At 43.8% G+C, this 21,067-nt stretch overlaps 1 protein-coding gene across 1 annotated transcript in view; it reads right to left on the bottom strand.

Moving 5' to 3' along the window:
* Nucleotides 1–21,067, bottom strand: part of PDE2A (phosphodiesterase 2A) — a 179,342-nt gene that overhangs the window by 94,326 nt on the left and 63,949 nt on the right. The window contains exon 2 of the mRNA XM_070749409.1: nt 2,180–2,269. Within this exon, the coding sequence (XP_070605510.1) occupies nt 2,180–2,269 (90 nt within the window). The remainder of the gene's footprint in view (nt 1–2,179; nt 2,270–21,067) is intronic.

The following is a 21,067-nucleotide window of genomic DNA, read 5'->3' as shown; positions in this document are numbered from 1 at the left end:
GTTGTTGTGCATGGACAAAGCAGAGGTTGTTGCGCATGGCCAAATTTTATGCAGGATTGCGCACGGTTTTAGCAACGTCGAATGACAATGCACCTATTTGCAGTCCTTCCCGGGTTTTAATTATTTTATCTTAACGACATCGATGCTCAATTCTGCGTGGCAGAAGCCGATAGATGAACAGGTTGCTGATTTCCATCTTAATAAGCTTGATGGAAAATAATTGCCTTACTACAATTGAATCAGACTGGGTTTTTATAAGTTGATTAAGCTGCTAATTTGATCTCTGGGCCTTTTGGTACGAGTTGTTGGGAAGAGACGGGTAAAATCATAGCAGAAGACACAACGAAACCCAAAAGCTCCTTTGAGTTCTGAAGCTGAGATGGGTGAAAATTGTTTGGGCCCTTTGTTCCCACCAGAAGTACATTAGGAATTGTATGTATATTTTCTTTCATGTCCAATGAGAGCATCTGCACCAAAGACAAATTCCTTGTGTGTCCAATCACATTTGACCAAGAAATAATTCTATTCTACTCTATTGGCAGTTTACTTAGTAAAGCAAATTTTAGAAAATTGAGATCTGAATAAAAACAACAACACCCCAACCTTCAAAATCTTGAGATTTGAAAAATGAAAGTTGGAGTAAGAAAATATTCGGCTCCTATCCAGACAGTTGGAGCATTAAATGACTCTTGAAATGGAACCCAATCCCAGATGGTGTCACCAACGATTCCATAGATGTTCCCCACCTCTGAACTTCCCTAGTCAGGATCCCTCAAACCAATCAAGACATGCAGAATTACTTTTAAACACAAGGGAATAGAAAATAGAATAGGATGGGATGGGGTGGGGTGGAGTGGGAAGGGAAGAGAAGAGAAGAGAAGAGAAAGGAAGAGAAGAGGAGAGGAGAGAAGAGAGAAAAGAAGAGTTTGAAGGGTCCTTGGAGGTCATATAGTCCAACCCCCTGCTTAGGTAGTGTTGTGGTTAGCTATGGCCCAGCTCCTGCCCCAAGGACTGTGGATGTGGGGGAGACATCCACATGCTACAGGCCTTTTTTGCTCCCAGTGGAATCTGATGATGAAGGCTCCTCTGACCAAGAAGACATGAGTGACAGGGAGGAGGAGAGTGTGGCAGACAGCTCAGAAGGAGATCAATTCTCTAGCTCCTCCTTGGATTCAGAACAAGAGTTAATGATACAGCCACGCATGTGGAGAGCGATGCATAGGCAGCAACAACTGAGAGATTATTATCAAAGAAAATGAGGCCACCTGTGGTTGGGTGGGGCTGTGGTCATTAGTGAGGCTGCTATAAAGAGCAGCCTGTGGGTTTGGCCATTGTGGGGGATTATCTGATCGTTGTGTTTCGTGACTGCTTTACTGACTTTGACCTTTTGTGTGCTGATTTTCCCCCGCTTTGAAACTAAACCAGAGCAAAGTGTGTGTCACTTTGTGAAAGAAGAAGGACTGTGAATTGCCTCACAGCTGCAAGCTTAGTATCTCAGAACTGATAAGGGACTTGTACCAATTACCAGTTTGTTTGGAGACGAGTGCCCTTTTTCCTATACCAAAAGAGGGCTTGGTTTTAAGTGAATTTTCCTTATAAAGAACATTGTTTTGAATTTTCAAACCTGTGTGTGTCTGACATTTGTACCTGTGAATTTTCAAGAGGATTCTACCAGAGAGCCCAACAGAACAGGTAGAAAACCCACCCACCACTTCAGATAAATGGTTATCCAACATCTTCTTTAAAGTCTCCAGGGTTGGGTCTGGAGGCAACTTCTGTTCCTTGGATTAATTGTTCTGACTGTCAGGAAATTCCTCCTTAGTTCTTGTTTCTTTTCCTACCCTCAGGTGCTTTGGAGAATAGCTTGCCTGCTTCTTCTTTGGGGCAACCCCTGAGATATTGGAAGATTTAAGATTTCTAAATGGTGAAGATCTGCCCTGCACGTTTTTTTAAGCAGGGGGCAAGAGAACCAACATTGGCAGGAAAGAGGAAAGAGAAAGATTGGCTTGGCCAGGGTTCAACTTCCACCAAGGAGACCAAGTGAGCTGATCTCTGTGCTTCTGGAGGTTCTCAGGTGAGCCAGGTTGTGGAGGACTCACCTGTCCAGATGTACCTGGACGAAAGCAGTCCCCGCCTGCCCCTTGGCCTCCCTCTCCCTGAAGGTCCCGCCAGCACTTACCACTTTGGGCAGGACGGAAGCGATGGCATCTTTGATGACTTCCCGAAGGCTGGAGATCTCAATCACGGAACCAAAGCTCAACAGGGCCTCCTGGGGAAAGAAAGAAGGAAAGAAAGGACCCCCTGTCAGCAAAGGTCTCCAAACAGTCCAGAGAGAGCTGGGAGGGGCCTGGGAGGTCTTCTAACAAACAAACAAATAACAACAACAGAATTGGAAGGGACCCCTTGGAGGTCTTCTAGTCCAACCCCCTGCTTAGGCAGGAGACCCTACACCACTTCAGACAAATGGTGGTCCAACATCTTCTTAAAAACTTCCAGGGTCAGAGCATTCACAACTTCTTTAATAGGAAAGTGAACACAAGAACAAGGGGACACAATCTGAGCTTAGTTGGGGGAAAGATCAGAAGCAACAGGAGAAAATATTATTTGACCAAAAGAGTAGGAGATCCTTGGTCAATTCACAGCAACTGAATGTAAACATGCCTGGGATAAACATAGATCCATCCTAAGATAAAATACAAAAAAAATGTATAAGGGCAGACTAGATGGATCATGAGGTCTTTTTCTGCCGTCAGTCTTCTATTTTTCTATGTTTCTGGAGGCAACTTCGGTTCCACGGATTAATTGTTCTAATTGTCAGGAAATTTCTCCTTAATTCTAAGTTGCTTCTCTCCTTGTTTAGTTTCCACCCATTGCTTCTTGTTCCACCCTCAGGTGCTTAGGAGAATAGCTTGACTCCCTCTTCTTTGGGGCAACCCCTGAGATGCTGGAAGGCTGCTATCCTGTCCCCCCCCCCCCCCCCGGTCCTTCCTTTCATTAAATTAGCCATGCCCAGTTCCTGCAACTGTTCTTCCTATGTTTTAGCCTCCAGTCCCCAAATCCTCTTTGTTGCTCTTCTCTGCACTTTTTCTAGAGTCTCAACATCCTTTTTGCATCGTGGCAACCAAAACTGAATGCAATATTCCAGGTGTGGCCTTACCAAGACATTATAAAATAGTATTAACACTTCACGTAACCTTGATTTTATTCATCTGTTAATGCATAAACTGTTAATGCATAGAACTGTCTTAAATCAATAAGTCGTAATTATGTTGTAGGGTTATTGTTAATGTTTCATCCAAAATGGTGAGAGAAAATATGTTGCAGAGGGGTTCGTGGAAAAACAGATTTATGGATAAAAAAGAGTGAAAAGAGCCAAGCCTCTTTGGATGCCGGGGACAGGCCTGAAGGAGCAGCCGATCACCCACTTGATGGGCAGCCGGGAAATTAAAGGGGAAGGGATAATGAAATCCACTGATGAGGCTTCCTCCTTGGGTAATGGAAACATTTGCAAAGAAAAAAAAGAGATGGAAAATCAGCTGAGACCACTAAAGACTCAGAGTCCTCCTCCTCCTCTTCTTCTTCCTCCTCATCTTCACAAGCGTAGAAACCTAGAAAACTGACGGCAGAGAAAGACCTCCTGGTCCATCTAGTCTGCCCTTATACTTTTTCCTGTGTTTTGTCTTAGGATGGATCTAGGTTTATCCCAGGCAGGTTTCAATCAGAGGGACCAGCATTGTTCTCACAACCACACGGAAGGACTAGAAACCATGGAATGAAACTGCAAGGGAGGAGATTTAGATGAGATATCAGAAAAAACTTTCTAACAGTGAGGGTGATAAACCAGTGGAACAGTTTGCCACAGGAGTGGGTGGGCTCTCCTTCACTGGAGGTCTTCTAACAGAGACTGGACAGTCATCTTTCTGGGTTGGTTTAATGTATCCTGCATTGAGCAGGGGGTTGGACCCCATGACCCTGGAGGTCCCTTCCAACTACAATTCTATGATTCTTTGATTCTAAATTCAGTTCCTGTGGATTTACCAACCATGTCTGCTGGAAGTTTGTTCCAAGCATCTACTAGTCTTTCAGTCAAATAATATTTTCTCACGTTGCTTCTGATCTTTCCCCCAACTAACCTCAGATTGTGTCCCCTTTCTTCTTGGGTTCACTTTCCTATTAAAAACACTTCCCTCCTGAACCTTATTTAACCCTTTCACATATTTAAATGTTTCGATCATGTCCCCCCTTTTCCTTCTGTCCTCCAGACTCTACAGATTGAGTTCCTGAAGTCTTTCCTGATACGTTTTATGCTTAAGACCTTCCACCATTCTTGTAGCCCATCTTTGGACCCGTTCAATTTTTTCAATCTCTTTTTGTAGGTGAGGTCTCCAGAACTGAACACAGTGTTATTCCAAATGTGGTCTCACCAGCGCTCTATACAGTGGGATCACAATCTCCCTCTTCCTGCTTGTTATACCTCTAGCTATGCAGCCAAGCATTCTACTTGCTTTCCCTACCGCCTGACCTGTTCACCCATTTTGAGACTGTCAGAAATCACGACCCCCTCAATCCTTCTCTTCTGAAGTTTTTGCTAACACAGAACTGCCAATACAATACAGTAATACCTCGTCTTACGAACCTAATTGGTTCCAGGGGGAGGTTCGTAAGACGAAAAGTTCGTAAGACGAAACATTGTTTCCCATAGGAAACAATGTAAAATCAATTAATCCGTGCAACAAATCCCCCCCCCGCAAAAAACCGCCACCGCCCGGCTGTCACCTTTTGAAACAGCCGGGGGGCTTCTCAGCGTCCTCCTGAACCCGAACGCCAGACCCAAACTTCCGGGTTTGGCATTCGGGAGGCCGCCAAGAAGCCCCCCGGCTGTTTTAAAAGGTGACAGCCGGGGGCGGGGCTTCTCAGCGGCCTCCCGACCCCGAACTTTTGCCGAACCTCCGGGTTCAGCGTTTGGGAGGCCGCCGAGAATCCCCGCCGCCCGGCTGTCACCTTTTGAAACAGCCAGGGGGCTTTTTGGCGGCCTCCCGAACGCTGAACCCGGAAGTTCGGGTTTGGCATTCGGGTTCAGGAGGACGCTGAGAAGCCTTCCGGCTGTTTCAAAAAGCGACAGCCGGATGGCGGGGCTTCTCGGCGGTGGCAGCGGCGGGTTCGTAAGAAGGAAAAAGTTCGTAAGAAGAGGCAAAAAATTTCTGAACCCCGGGTTCATATCTCGGGTTGTTTGTAAGGCGAGGGGTTTGTATCATGAGGTTCCACTGTACTCAGATTGAGGATTCCTTTTCCCCAGTGCATTATTTTACATTTGGAGACATTAAACTGCAGTTTCCATTGCTTTGACCATTTATCTAGTAAAGCTAAATCATTTGCCATATTACAGACGCCTCCAGGAATATCAACCCTATTGCACACTTTAGAGTCATGGGCAAATAGGCAAACCTTCCCTACCAAACCTTCCCCTATATCACTCACAAACATATTAACTCCACTCCCTTCTAGCACTGACGATGTTATCTAGTTTGGGTCATGAACCCAGAGAAGCATCTTCAGACAATCCTGGCACCCTCCTCTTAAGAAAAGAAACCGAGCACACTCCTTAGAGTTGGACAGGACTGGATAGGGAAAGTAGTCTAATAAAAAGAAGGACCAGGGATGACGTGATAGCATCTCCCAATGTTCCTCACCAAGAAATAGCTCTGAGCGAATGGTTGGCTAGGTATTAATGGAGAATTCTCTCCAAATGACCCAGCATGAGTTTAAACCTGGATTTTGAGGAAGTCCTTGACGTTCTCATTAAATCACAGGATCCTTGCTACCGTTGCCACAATTTGGAATCTCCAATGCTCGTTTAGGATTTCTTGAAAACTTAGCACCGCCGGTCTGATTCCTCTGTGCATTTCCAGCCGATTTAACAATTTCACGTTCTTGCAGAAAAAAATGAGCTGCAACAGGTGTGAATTGATTTTCCCCTCTTTCCTTCTTCTGGGAAATCAAATTGTTGTTGGTCGTTTTAAGAGTGAACAGAGAGAACAGGAGGGAGCAGAGACAAACAACACCCCACAATTTTCTTTTTCTGCAAATTTCCAAAATTTAAATTATGGAAAGAAAATTATACATGGACACTATCAGCTTCTTATAAAGAAAATTGATATAAAACCTTCTATCGTTGGCATTTTGCTCTGGCCAAACTTACTAAATTTACCCCACTGTAGATCCATTGGAAATGCAGAAACGTTTCGTGGTACACATTATGGTGGGCTTGCCCAGTGGCAAGAAGCTATTGGAATAAGATTAAGACCCCGGATAAAAGAAATGACAGAATGTGGCATAGAGTTAAGACCCAAGACAGACTTACTAGGGATTATGAAGGGGCAACACACCAAAATAAAATCATTGTCTCATTATACATATATTAACTGCTGCCAGACTAGCAATTGCACAGACTTGGAGGGATGAAAATCCCTTGACAGAGAACATAATTGATTGATTGATTTGTTTGTTTGTTTGTTTGTTTGTTTGTTTGTTCGTTCGTTCGTTCGTTCGTTCGTTCATTCATTCATTCATTCATTCATTCATTCATTCATTTAGAAACGTAGAAACATAGAGGATTGATGGCAGAAAAAGACCTCATGGTTCATCTAGTCTGCCCTTATATTATTTCCTGTATTTTATCTTAGGATGGATCTATGTTTATCCCAGGCAGGTTTAAATTCAGTGACTGTGGATTTACCAACCACGTCTGCTGGAAGTTTGTTCCAAGGATCTACTACTCTTTCAGTGAAATAATATTTCCTCATGTTGCTTTTGATCTTTCCCCCAACTGACTTCAGATTGTGTCCCCTTCTCTTTGGGTTCACTTTCCTATTGAAAACACTTCCCTCCTGAATCTTATTTAATCCTTTAACATATTTAAATGTTTCGATCATGTCCCCCCTTTTCCTTCTGTCCTGCAGACTATACAGGTTGAGTTCATTAACTCTTTCCTGATATGTTTTATTCATTCATTCATTTATTTACATCTAGTCTGCCCTTATTTACATAATGGCAGACAAGATGGACCATGAGGTCTTTTTCTGCCATCAATCTTCTATGTTTCTATATTTCTATTTATCTATTTATTTACCTACCTACCTACCTACCTAATCTACCTACCTACCTACCTACCTATCTATCTACTTATCTATTTATTTGATTCGACTTCTATGCCACCCAATCCCTTGGGACTCAGGGATATGATTTATTAATTATGATAATTAATAAATTGATGGACTGCTGCGCTGAAATGACGAGGCTTACATACGAACTACAGAATAGAAAAAAGAGAGTTTTTTAAGCTTATGGGGAAATTTTTCTAATTAAAAAACAAACAAACTGAAATAAATAGTAAATGTAAATATTAACAGAGATGAAAGTTAATATTGTGATAGATTAACAATTTGGCCGATAGGCATCTATGCATAGAAATGTTCCTTCTTTTCGATGCCATAGAAATGTAAATATGTTGGTGTGGTTCGTTAATTTTCTTTTATGTTTTTGTATTGTTTTTAAAACTCAGTAAAACTATTTTTTTTACAAAACACACCCTGCAAAGAAGCAAACTGTTGCACCTCTGCTTTCAGCCCAACCTTTCCTTCTGGCCTTTGCTTGCTGTCCAGATGGGACTGGTGTTATGCCATTATGCCCTCTGCAAATGTCAGCAGCGCAAATACATGGCAGGTGGGATGCGGAGATTAAAGTCAGTGCTGGGAGCCTGGGTGAAGGAAGAGCCGTCGGAAATGCCAACCGGCTGCCCAGGGAACCCACCAGAGCAGGAACAAGGCCCGGGACCGTCTTGGAGGATGGGAAGGAGGCTGCAGGGCTTTCCTTGCAGGGGCTCCGACACGGGAGGCTTTTCAGAAGAGGCTGGACAGACATTGTCTCTGGAATAATAGAAGGTCCCCTGCCTTGGGCTTTGGGGTTGGACTAGAAGACCTCCAAGGTCCCTTCCAGCCCTAGGATTTTATGATAGCTAGATAAGACACATACGGTAGAAAGACTGAGAAGATTGTACATAGATACCGGGAGGAGAGAGAGAGAGAGAGAAAGATGATAGATAGATAGATAGATAGATAGATAGATAGATAGATAGATAGATAGATGTAGGTAGGTAGGTAGACAGACAGACAGAGATAGAGATAGAGAGATAGAGACACACACCTTGCCACTAAGCGGACCAACAGTGGAGAAAAGTGGAACCCACCCCTGAGATAGATAGACAGACAGATAGACAGTGCATTCATTCATTCATTCATTCATTCATTCATTCATTCATTCATTCAGTCAGTCAGTCAGTCAGTCAGTCAGTCAGTCAGTCAGTCAGTCAGTCATGTATTCATTCATTTATCCATTCATTTAATCATTTAATCTCTCTCTCTCACTCTCTCTCTCTCTCTATCTATCTGATTCGACTTCTATGCCACCCAATCCCTTGGGACTCAGGGATATGATTTATTAATTATGATAATTAATAAATTGATGGACTGCTGCACTGAAATGACAAGGCTTACACCTTCATTCATTCATTCAGTCATTCAGTCATTCATTCATTCATCCATTCATGTATTCATTTAATCATTCATTTATTCATTCATTCATTTAATCCCTCATTCATTCATTCATCCATTCATTCCGTGTGGTGTGGGCCCCCGGGCAAAGGCTGCCATGCCCACAGAGGGTGAGGGAAGAGAGAGTGGGGGCAAGGGGCGAGGCAGGAAAGACAAACCGAGATGAAACCTGATGGCTGCCAATAAATCCAATTACCTCTCCTTCCTCCCACATTAAGCCTTGACCACTCTGATCACGGCGGGATGCTTGGAGCAGATCTTAAACAGGACGTATGTGAGTGGCCTCCTCGATTGTAAGCACCATTTGAAAGAGGCTCGCACAACAATCGCAAAATCAAAGCCACCTCGATAAGACCAAGCTTGGCACATTGGGCCCAGGTTTGGTCAACACCATGCCAAAAAGATGTTGAGACTCCAGAAAGTACGTAGAGAAGGACAGCAAAGGAGATGAGAGACCCGGGAATCAAAGTAGTGAGACGTCTGCAAAAGAACATCCAAGCTCAGAGAGAATCAAGCTCCTCTTACTACTACTTTTACTTTTACTACTACTACTACTCTCCCCCACCTCTTCCCACAATTATCCCCCCTTCTAGCACTGATGATGTTCCCTAGTTGGGTCATGAAACGTCTCCAAGAGAACAACCAAACTCAGAGAGCACCAAGGACCCCAGAGTACTACTACTACTGTGACTACTACTATTACTACTGCTATGACTACTACTATTACTACTACCTTCCTTCTAGCACTGATATAACCAAGTTGGATCATGAAACATCTGCAAGAAAACCAGCAAACTCAGAAAACATCAGGGACTCCTCCTCCCCCTCCTCCACACAAACCCTGCTCCTAGCATGGATGAAGTTACCTAGTTGGGGAGTAAAACGCCTGCGAGGAAACAACCAAGGACAGCACCAAGGACCCCAGAACCACAGCTGACTAAAAGGCCAAGATGCAATTTTGACAGGTATTGAGGCATTCAAGTGGTGCTCCAGATGTTTTTGGATTGCCCCCAAGGCTCCTATTGGCAGTATACAGTGGTACCTCTACTTACGAACTTAATTCATTGCATGACCAGGTTCTTAAGTAGGAAAGTTTATAAGAAGAAGATTCCTAGGCCCCACAGAGGCTTCTCCCCATCTTTTCTGACCCTGTTTCCTCCCAGGAGATTCCTGAAGAGGCCCCACGGAAGCTTCTCTTCACCTTTTCCAGCCCTATTTCCTCCCAGGAGGTTCCTAGAGAGGCCCCACGGAGGCTTCTCCTTGCCTTTTCCGGCCCTATTTCCTCCCAGGAGATTCTTAGAGAGGCCGCATGGAGGCTTCTCCCCTTTTCCAGCCTGTTTCATCCCAGGGGTTTCCTAGAGAGGACCCACAGAGGCTTCTCCCCATCTTTTCCAGCCCTGTTTCCTCCCAGGAGATTCCAAGAGAGGGCCCACGGAGGCTTCTCCCTGCCTTTTCCAGTTACAGTTTTGGAAGCTTGGATTTGTAAGTGGAAAATGGTTCTTGAGAAGAGGCAAAAAAATCTTGAACACCCGGTTCTTATCTAGAAAAGTTCGTAAGTAGAGGCCTTCTTAGGTAGAGGTACCACTGTATATCAATCCTAAGATAAAATATAGGAAAGAGTATAAGACTCTCCACAATTGACCTCTCCAAGTTCCTAAGAGGCCAGTAAGGGGCGTCCATAAGTGCACTAGTGTGCCTTTCGTCTCCTGTCCAATTGTCTTTCCTTTATCTCATATATCATACATATTTTCTTCCTTTCACATATCTTCTATTTTCACTTTTGTCCTTATATATATTACTTCATGTTTATTTTCTTCCTATGTATTTGTGTATTGGACAAATGAATAAATAAATAAATACAAATAAAACAGATGGACTGTGAGGTCTTTTTCTGCCGTCAACCTTCTATGTTTCTATGCTAAGTTGCAATTTTGCAGTTGATTGACAGATATTTAGGCATTCAAGTGGTGCTCCAGATGTTTTCGGATTGCCCCCAAGGCTCCTATCGGCAGTATACATTATTACGACGATGATTTACAGTAAGCCAGATGTTTTGACTGGAATTAGGCATTTTTATCTATCCACGCCCACATAGAACGTGTTGCAGTAGCTCAATCTGGGCCCAGGGTTCCCGGTGGTGGGAGCCACAGCTGTCACATCAGCCAGAGGTGAGTGAAGGCTCCCCTGGCCATCGCTTCCGCCGGTGGCTACAACAAGGAGCAGCAGACGGGAAGTCTCTCAGTCCTGAACTCCCCGCCTATGAGCATCTAGACAACAACACAATAATTACCAATGATGGCCTGGGTTTGTCAAGAACGCATCTTGCCAATTTAAATTGTGACAGCAGGCACTCAGCCGTGACTCTCTATTAGCCTGTCAGGGAGAACATCCAGACAGATGTGTTGCTCTGTCACGGCCAGGAGAACAGCCCTGAAAGCAGAAGAGTTGACAGGTTTCCCAACCGCTCTGTGTTGGGAAGGGGAAGAGAGAGGGGGAGATGATACAGGGAGGTGGGAAGGGTACATGCAAATATAAATAATATAAACAACATGAAGAGAAATAGAAACATCAGGAATTGTCCTAAAAATGCAAGTTCCAGGTATATGAAGAGGCAATAGCCATGGCCATCTCCGGAAACGTTTACAAATTATTTAAAACTACTAAAATTACTTAGCTTTCGTTAGTCCTCAACTAACTTCGTCAGAGTATTAAAATCCCCATTAAATTTTAAACGTTCTGGAGATCGCGATGGCTGTGGCCTCTTCATAAGAAGAAGAGGAGGAGGAAGAGGAGGAAGAGGAAGAGGAGGAATAACAATAACAACAACAACAATGAGAAGGAGAAGGAGGAGGAGGAGGAGGAGGAGGAGGAGAAGAAGTCTAATAATGATGATGATGATGATGATGATGATGATGATGATGATAATAATAATAATAATAATAATAATAATAATAATAATAATAATAATAATAATTCTGCTCTGGTAATCTCACACTATTAACCAGAGCAAACAAAACTTTTGCCAGACCAATCCTTGAATGCAACTCATCTGTCTGGAACCCCCACCGCATTTCAGACATAAACACTCTAGAAAATGTCCAGAGATACTTTACGAGAAGAGCCCCCCACTCCTCCACTCACAACAGGATCCCCAAGCAACTAGACTCACAATCCTAGGTTTAGAAAGCTTACAACTATGTTGCCTTATACACGACCTAAGCAGTGCCCATTAAATCATCTGCTATAACGTCCTTCCTGTCAATGACTACTTCAGCTTCAACCACAACAACACATAAGCACACAACAGATACAAACTGAAAGTAAACCGCTCCAAACTCGACTGCAGGAAATATGACTTTAGTAACCAAGTAGTTGTTTCATGGAACTCACTACCAGACTCTGTAGTATCATCACCTAACCCCCAAAATTTTACCCTGACCACTGTTATTATTATTATTTATAAGAGGTCAGAAAGGGCCGTGCATAAGTGCGCCAGCGTGCCTTCCATCTTCTGTCCTAATGTTTCTGTCTTACTAGCATCACGTATATAAATATTGTTAAATCTTTGTATACCACCAACACGTACTTGACAAAACAAGTAAATTATTATTATTATTATTGATTAGATTTGTATGCTACTCTTCTCCGAAGACTTGGGGCAGCTCACAATAAAATAAATAGAAGAAGAAGAGGAGGAGGAGGAGGAGGGAGGAGGAGAAAAAGAAGAAAAGTGTAGAATGGTTGGGGGAAGGAATCCAGCATAGATTCTATACAACCCATCCATAGTTGAGGCCTCGTTGGTGCCTCCAAGAATCCCTGTCTCTTGAAGTGACCTCTGTGAGATCCTGGAAGCAGACCCCTTGAAAGAAGCAGAGGTGGTGTGGGGGGGTACTTCTCCTACGTTGGGTAATGGCCACTAAAAAGCTGACTATAGATCTGCAGGTCAGCGGTTCAAATCTCATCACTGGCTCCAGGTGGACTCAGCCTTCCATCCTTCCCAGGTGTGTAAGATGAGGACCCGGATGGTGGGGGCAATAGGCTGGCTCTGTTAAAAAGTGCTATTGCTAACAGGTTGTAAGCCACCCTGAGTCTAAGGGTGGCATAAAAAAATCAAAGAAAGAAAGAGAGAGAGAGAGAGAGAGAAAGAGAGAGAGAAAGAGAGAAAGAGAGAGGGAGGGAATAAAAGAAAAGGACAGAGAGAGAGAGAAAGAAATAATAATAATAATAATAATAATAATAATAATAATAATAATTTATTAGATTTGTATGCTGCCCCTCTCTGAGGACTTGGAGAAAGAAAGAGAGAAAGAAAGAAGGAAAGAAAGAAAGAAAGAAAACCTCTGAAGGCTCAGACAGCACCAAGGACCTCCGATCATGGCTAAGCATAAGCACGTGACGCAACCACAGTCAAAGACTGAATTAGCAGCCGAGGCTGAGCTGCAATGTGTCATCCGAGCCTTGATTAGTCCCATCAGATGCAACGGCAGGTTTCAGGCAGTGAATTAACCCCCTAAGCCCTCCTTAATTAAAGCACCACGGTTGTGTTCTCCAGCGGGAATTATGCCCAGCTAAACAAGCCACGTTCTGTGGCTTACTGGGGTGTCAATCCCTAGCCTGGAGTGGCCTTGGTCTTTTAAGCAGGCAGGCCAGAGGAGCCAGCACAGTTGGCTGGGGAATTCTGGGAGTTGAAGTCCAGATCTCTTCAAGTTGCCAAGTTTGGGAAACACTGTCCTATACTGTTGTGGTGAGCTCTGGCCCAGCTCCTGCCCCAAGGAATGTGAAAAAGTCCTCTAACAGTGACGGTGAAATCTGCAGAGTGCCGGGTTGGAGTTGATGACCTCTTAGGTCCCTTCCGATTCAATGCTACTCTAAGGCTTCCTTCTATTCCAACGAGGCAGCCTGACCATTTCTGAATGTTTTATCTTCCACTCTCACTCTGGACGCCACGCGGAAGACAGAACCTGGCTCATCTGGACTGGATTTGAAGAGCTAAGCAGGGTCAGGCGGGCTCTGTCCTCCGATGGGGGGAACAACCCAGAAAATCTACGCAGGCGGAAAAAACACATCGCGGGGGTGGGGGTGGGGGGGGCGGGGAAGCAACCCTTTAAAAAAAATTAACTTCATTTACATTTTTTTCCCCAGGGGCACATTGTCCTTGGCTTGCAATTGATTCATTTAGTGACTATTCAAATTTGGAAAGGCAGCAAGAAAAAAAAAGGTGTTATACGACTGTTTTTCACACACTTGCAAATCCCCGTGGTGACACAATCCAAATTCAAAGGCTTGGCAACTGGCATGGACTTAGGACGGTTGCAATGTCCTCGAGGTCACGCAACTTTCTCCCAAGCAAAGTCAACGGGGGAAACCAGATTCACTAAATGACTGTGTTCCTCACTTAACGACTGCAGAGAAAAGTTGTAAAAAAAGGGCAAAACCCCACTGAGCAACTGTTTCCCTTAGCAACCGACATTTTCTTTTCACTTCCTTTTTACCACAGTCCTTTCTTTCTTTCTTTCTTTCCTTTTTTTCTTTCTCTCTCTCTCTCTCTTTCTCCATCTCTTTCTTTCTCTCTCCTATCTCCCCTAAAAGGCAACTGGAAGACTTACAATTTCTTTTTTTCCTTCCTTCCTTCCTTCCTTCCTTCCTCCTTCCTTCCTTTCTTCCTTCCTCTCTATTGTTCTCTCTCTCTCTCTTTCTTTCTCTCTATCTCTCTTTCTCTTTCTTTCTTTCTTTCTTTCTTTCTTTCTTTCTTTCTTTCTTTCTTTCTCTCCTATCTCCCCTAAAAGGCAACTGGATGACTTACCATTTCTTTTCCCCCCTTCCTTCCTTCCTTCCTTCCTTCTCTTGTTCTCTCTATCTCTCATTCTCTCTCTCTTTCTTTCTCTTTTTTTCTTTTCTTTCTTTCTTTCCTTCTTTCTTCTTTCCTTCCTTCCTTCCATTTTTCCTCCTTCCCTCCTTCCTCCATCTTACTTTCTTTCTTTCTTAGATTGCAGATTTAACCTATTTTCCTCTTTCTTTTCGCTCACGTTTTTAACTTCTGTTCTCTCTTGCCTCTATCGCTTTCTGTACATCACTTTCTGAAGGGGGATTTCAAGCAAAACCAAACCAAAAAAAGAAATAATCTTGTCAATATATTGTCAAGCACATGTCATTTCTCCTTCGCAGCAACAAATAATCTTGGCAGTGTGGATTTTTTTTATTTTTGGCAGCTTATCCTCGATTTCGGTTCCTTCCCTTGCATTTAAACAAAGGGACTTGAAATCCACAGGGATTCAAGGAACAAATGTTGGAAAATTAAATCACACAAGGACATGAGAAAGTACATCACTTGATGACTTTTTCTCTCTCTCTCTCTCTCTTTTTTTAGCAGCCTGACAGAGTCTCTTCCTGGCTCACTCGAAGGCAGCGTGGCAAATTCAACCTGTCTCCATCCAACCTCTTCTTTTCAAATGCAATTTTGGTGACAGTCCGAGCCGAATTGGGGGAAGGAGGTTCTAAGAAGAGGCTCAGGAAACAGACGTCCTGGCAGGGGCCGAGCTTAAATACCTGAAATGCTTATAAGGTCTCCTTCTTGAGCAGGGGGTTGGACTAGATGGCCTGCGAGGTCCCTTCCAACTCTAATAAAATAGTAATAATACCCATAGAAACATAGAAACATAGAAGACTGACGGCAGAAAAAGACCCCATGGTCCATCTCGTCTGCCCTTATACTATTTCCTGTATTTTATCTTACAATGGATATATGTTTATCCCAGGCATGTTTACATTCAGTTACTGTGGATTGACCAACCACGTCTGCTGGAAGTTTGTTCCAAGGATCTACTACTCTTTCAATGAAATAATATTTTCTCACGTTGCTTTTGATCTTTCCCACAATTAACTTCAGATTGTGTCCCCTTGTTCTTGCGTTCACTTTCCTATTAAAAACACTTCCCTCCTGGACCTTATTTAACCCTTTAACATATTTAAATGTTTCGATCATGTCCCCACTTTTCCTTCTGTCCTCCAGACTCTACAGATGGAGTTCATGAAGTCTTTCCATCCTGGACATTCAAAGTTTTTGCGATGGAAATGAGGTGTGTGTTTCAGAAATGAAGGTTCATCCATCAAAGGATGGACAGTTGCATATCTCTCTTCTCTCTCTCTCTCTCTTTCTCTCTCTTTTTTTGTCTTTCTCTCCCATTTTCTCTTTATTTTATTTCCCTCTCCTCCCCCTCCCACCCTCTCATTTTCTTCCTTTCTTTCTCTCCACTTCACTTTTGCTTCCTATCTTTCTCCCACTCTCTCTCTTTTCTTCTCATTTCTTCTCTCTCTTATTCTCTCTTTCTCTCCTTCCCTTCTCCCCTCCTCTCATTCTCCCCTTTCTCCTTCTCCTACCTTCTCTTTTTCTTTCTCTCTCATTTTCTCTTTCTCTTATTCTATTTCCTGTTCCTTCTCCCCCTTCTGTCTTCTTCTTTCTAACACTCACCATCTCTCTCTTTCTTTTTCTCTCTTTCTTTCCCATTTTCTCTTTCTCTTATTCTCTATTGGTCTTTCCCTTTCCTTCTTTCTCTCTCTTTCTCTCTCTCTTTCTCTCCCATTTTCTCTTTCTCTTATTTTATTTCCCTCCTCCACCCTCTCATTTTCTTCCTTTCTTTCTCTCCTCTTCTCTCTTTCTTCCTCTCTTTTCCAGTCTCTCTCTCTCACTCTTTCTCCCATTTTCTCTTTATCTTATTCTCTCCCCCTTTCTCTCCCCTTTCTCCTTCCCCCTTCCTTCCTTCCTTCCTTCCTTCCTTCCTCTTTCTGCCCCTCTCCTTGTCTTATGCTCATTTTCTATTTCTTTTATTCTCTCTCTCTCTCCCTTTCCCTCTTTCTCTCTCTCTCTCCCACTCTCTCATTCTCTTCCTTTCTCTCCCACTCTCTCATTCTCTCATTTTGAACCAGTTTTGCTGCTGGGCCTTTTCCCACGCAGCATCTTTTACAAACGATTCCAGAACCATTTCCCCTTTTAAGTGCAAACTTTAGGTTAAAATGGACTTGTTCCTAGTCCCTCGCTGGGCAGGAGATACTTATGTGGTCTGCGCTGCCCTGAGATCCGGCTCCTCTGCTTCTGACTGAGCCGTCCTGGAGTCGTTTGAGCGGAGGGAAAGCGGCAAGACTAAGAAACCTCCACTTTAGTGCGGCTCTAAATTCCATTAAGACACATTATGTCATCAGCAACAACCACAGAAAGGAGGAATTGAATTTCCCGTCACTTATTTAATTTCTGCCAAGTCTGTTTTCTGTTATTTATTAGCTACTGCAGCTGTATGAATGGACTCTTTACTAGGGAAAATCTCTCTCTCTTTCTCTCCCTCCCAATCACTCTCTCCCTCTTTTCTCTCCCTCTTTCTCTCTCTCTCCCAGTCTTTCTCTCTCTCCAAGTCTCTATCTCTTTCTCTATCCCTCCCTCCTCTCTCTTTCTCTCTCCCAGTCTCTCTCTCTCCCTCTTTCTCTAGACTTTCTCTCTCTCTCCTAGTCTCTCTCTCTTTCTCCCCTCTCTCTTTCTCTCTTTCTCCCTTTTTCTCCCACTTTCTCTCTCTCCTAGTCTCTCTTTCCCACTCTCTCCCCCTTTTTCTCTCTCTCTGTCTTTCTTTTTCTCTCTCTCCTAGTCTCTCTCTTTTTCTCCCTCTTTCTCTTTCTCTCCCCTAGTCTCTCTCTCCCTCTTTCTCTAGACTTTCTTCCTCTCTCTCCTAGTCTCTCTCTTTTTCTCCCCCTCTTTTTTCTCTCTCTCTCTCCCTCTTTTTCTCCCAGTCTTTCTCCCTCTCCTGGTCTCTCTCTTTCTCTCTCTCCCCCCATTCTGTCTCTCTCTCTCTCCCATTTTCTTTCTTCTATTCTCTCTTTCTCTCTTTGTCTCTCTCTCCCACCCTCTCATTCTCTCCTTTTCTCTCTCCCCTTCTCTCTTTCTTCCTATCTCTCTCCCAGTCTCTCCTCTCCCTCTCTTATTGTCTCTTCCTCTCTCATTTTCTCTTTTTCTTATTCTCTTTCTCCCCCTTTCTCTGCCTCTCTCATTCGCTCCCTTTCTCTTTCTCCCCTGTTCTTTTTCGTGCGGCTCTTGATAAAAATAGGGTTGCCCACGATTGCCAACATCTGATGGCACGAGAAGAAGAAGAATTATTTACAAATACAAATAATATATTATTTTATATTATAGTTTTTATTACATACAGCTAGTCTTCGGCTTACAATCACAACAGAGCCCAACTTTTGAAATGTTTGTTAAGCAAGTTTTGCCCCATTTTACGGCCTTTTTCTTGCCACACTTGTGAAGTTAGTAACACGACCATTAAGTGAATCTGACTTCCCCCAATTATTTTGCTTGACAGGAGGTGCAAAAGCAAATCCTCTGAGACGCCGAGTTGCTCCGACTGTCATAAATATGAATCAAGCATCCGGGATTGGATCACATGACCACAGGGATGCCCCAATTGGTTGTAAGTAAGTGTGAATATCGGTCGTAATTTTTTTTCACTGTCATTGTAACTTTGAATGTTCCTTCAAAGACGGGTCGTAAGTCGAGGACTGCCCTGCCTTCTCCCCCCTTCGCTGTTTTCCTGCAGACGTTTCTTGCAAGAGAATAACGGATAATCTTGTTTTTGAAAAGCCAAAAACAAGATGGCGACTGTTACATTCTGAGACTGAGGCACGGAGGCTTCAGTCAGGTCCTCCATTCTGGAGGGAAAATACTGACTGCTGATTGGCTAGATTGCCTGGGAGCTCCCTATAAAATGGCTGCCTGTCAGACGGAGCCTTTACTGGGTTGGAAATGGTTGCCAAATAAAGAGCGGTTGTTTTGAAGGCACTTCGGTCTGCCTCGTCCATTCACCCTACCTAAAACTCCCTCAAAAATGTCCAGAGATACTTCACCAGAAGAGCCCTCCACTCCTCCACTCGAAACAGAATTCCCTACGAAACTAGACTTACAATCCTGGGTCTTGAAAGCTTAGAACTACGACGCCTTAAACATGATCTAAGTATTGTCCACAAGATCATATGCTGCAACGTCCTGCCTGCCAAAGACTACTTCAGCTTCAACCACAACAACACAAGAGCACACAACAGATTCAAGCTTAATATTAACCACTCCAAACTTGACTGTAAAAATTATGACTTTAGTAATTGGGTTGTCGAAGCGTGGAACTCATTACCGGACTCTGTAGTATCCTCCCCTAACCCCTAACATTTTACCCTTAGACTATCAACGGTTGACCCTTCCAGATTCCTAAGAGGTCAGTAAGGGGCGTGCATAAGCGCACTAGAGTGCCTTCTGTCCCCTGACCTATAGTCTCTCCTATATCTCGTATTTCTTCTCTGGCACCGGGCCAGATTATCTCAGGGACCGCCTCCTGCCGCACGAATCCCAGCGACCAGTTAGGTCCCACAGAGTGGGCCTTCTCCGGGTACCGTCAACTAAACAATGTTGGTTGGCGGGGCCCAGGGGAAGAGCCTTCTCTGTGGCGGCCCCGGCCCTCTGGGACCAACTCCCCCCAGGGATTAGAATAGCCCCCACCCTCCTTGCCTTTCGTAAGCTCCTCAAAACCCACCTTTGCCGTCAGGCATGGGGGAACTAAGATAATATTTCCCCCTAGGCTTCTACAATTTATGCATGGTATGTTTGTATGTATGATTGGTTTTATAACAAAGGGTTTTAGCTGTTTTTATCACTGTTGTTAGCTGCCCCGAGTCCGTGGAGAGGGGCGGCATACAAATCCAATAAATAAATAAATAAATAAATAAATAAATAAATAAATAAATAAATAAATAAAAATAAATACTATATCCTCTATAACCTTCATTGTGTATTATTGTGTATTGGACAAAATAAATAAATAAAAATAAATCAATAAACTTCCCTTACTTCTGAGGCACGTGCCAGAATTTTGCAGATGGTCTTGGTAGCCAAGACACCGCCGTGTGTTTAAACTCCCATCATTAGATGCTATTGGAACGTGTTCCAGATCGGGTCTGCGTGGCAATCTGGAAGGGACTGCAATCCTGAGCACGTGTGTGCGGGCGTGATGCCTCGGTTGGCTGAGATGTTTTCCTGCCTCCCACTCAATCCAAGCAAGGAGACGCATTGCGAGTTAAACAGAGCGTTTTTATCTTTGGATAAAGCAAAATAAAATGAAATAAAATCAAGGGCCCATTATGGTTTTCTGGTCCTTACACAACTGCAGAATGGCGGGGATTCGGAGCAGTGTCACACTCAGAGCTCAGCTGGCACGTGTTAATACCACTTTACAAGGCTTTGGTAAGGCCACGCTTGGAATACGGCATTCGGTTTTGGTCACCACGATGCAAAAAGGATGATGAGACTCTAGAAAGAGGGCAGAGAAGAGCCACAAAGAGGATTTAGAGGACTGGAGGCTCAAACACATGAAGAACGGTTGTAGGAACTGGGCATGGCTAGTTGAATGACCAGAAAGACCAGGGGAGACAGGAGAGCAGTCTTCCAGTATCTTCTTCATCCTTCTTCTCTTCTTCTCTACTTTCCCTTTCTTCTTCATCCTTCCTTCCTCTCTTCTATTCTTTTTTCCCTTTCTTCTCCATTCTTCCTTTCTCTCCTCTACTTTCCCCTTCTTCTTCTTCTTCTTCTTCTTCTTCTTCTTCTTCTTCTTCTTCTCCTTCCTTCCCTTCTTTCCTTTTCTTCTCCATCCTTCTTTTCGCTCTTCTCTTCTCTAATTCTATTTTATATTTCTATTCTATTCTATTTTATGTTTCTATTCTATATTTCTACTCTCTCTCTCCTAATGTTCTTCTCTGCTGAACCTCTTCGAATGGAGACGCTGGGGGGGGGGGCAGGGGGCTTCTATTCTCTCTTATTTCCCCAGGAAATCCGCAACATGTTGGCAGGGCCCCTGATATGTGCCCACCACCCAACGCCTGGCACCAACAGAGTTCTGGCAAGCAAGGCCTTGGCAGGCAGTCCCTCCTACCTGCTTTCATTCCAAGCGGGGACCCCGTGTCTCCCCCTCCCCTCAATAAATGTCACAGAGGCTGGAGACAGATGCTTTCAAGAGGGAGGGGGAGCCTTTGCCATTCAACCCCCCCTCTTAATCCCCCGTCCACAGATCGCTTTCTTTTAAATCCCTGCTGCAATCAGTGAGTTATTAGATAACAACAGGCTCAGAAAGGATGGGGAGAGAGAGAGAGAGAGAGAGAGAGAGACTTTAGGAAATGGGGGTGATATTTGGGGGTTGATGGAGGGGCCTCACCTTCCAAGGGAAAGCAGGCGAAGAGCTAAAGACAGAGGATCAAACCGCTCCTTTGCTTAATGCAGGTAAATAGAGTCAAAATCCAGTCTCCCTATTAATCTACCTAACAATAACACCAGCCAAAGAGAACTGGCCCTTCAACATAGAACAGGTAAGGAAAGTAAAGGGGTTGGCGAATATCCGAGGGAGCTGTATTGAAAACGGGAACCAGTTCCTATTTTATGA

Source organism: Erythrolamprus reginae, chromosome 4 (genome assembly GCF_031021105.1).
Source record: "Erythrolamprus reginae isolate rEryReg1 chromosome 4, rEryReg1.hap1, whole genome shotgun sequence".
In the NCBI taxonomy this organism is placed as follows: Eukaryota; Metazoa; Chordata; class Lepidosauria; order Squamata; family Dipsadidae; genus Erythrolamprus; species Erythrolamprus reginae.
This window is presented reverse-complemented; position numbering and strand designations above follow the sequence as displayed.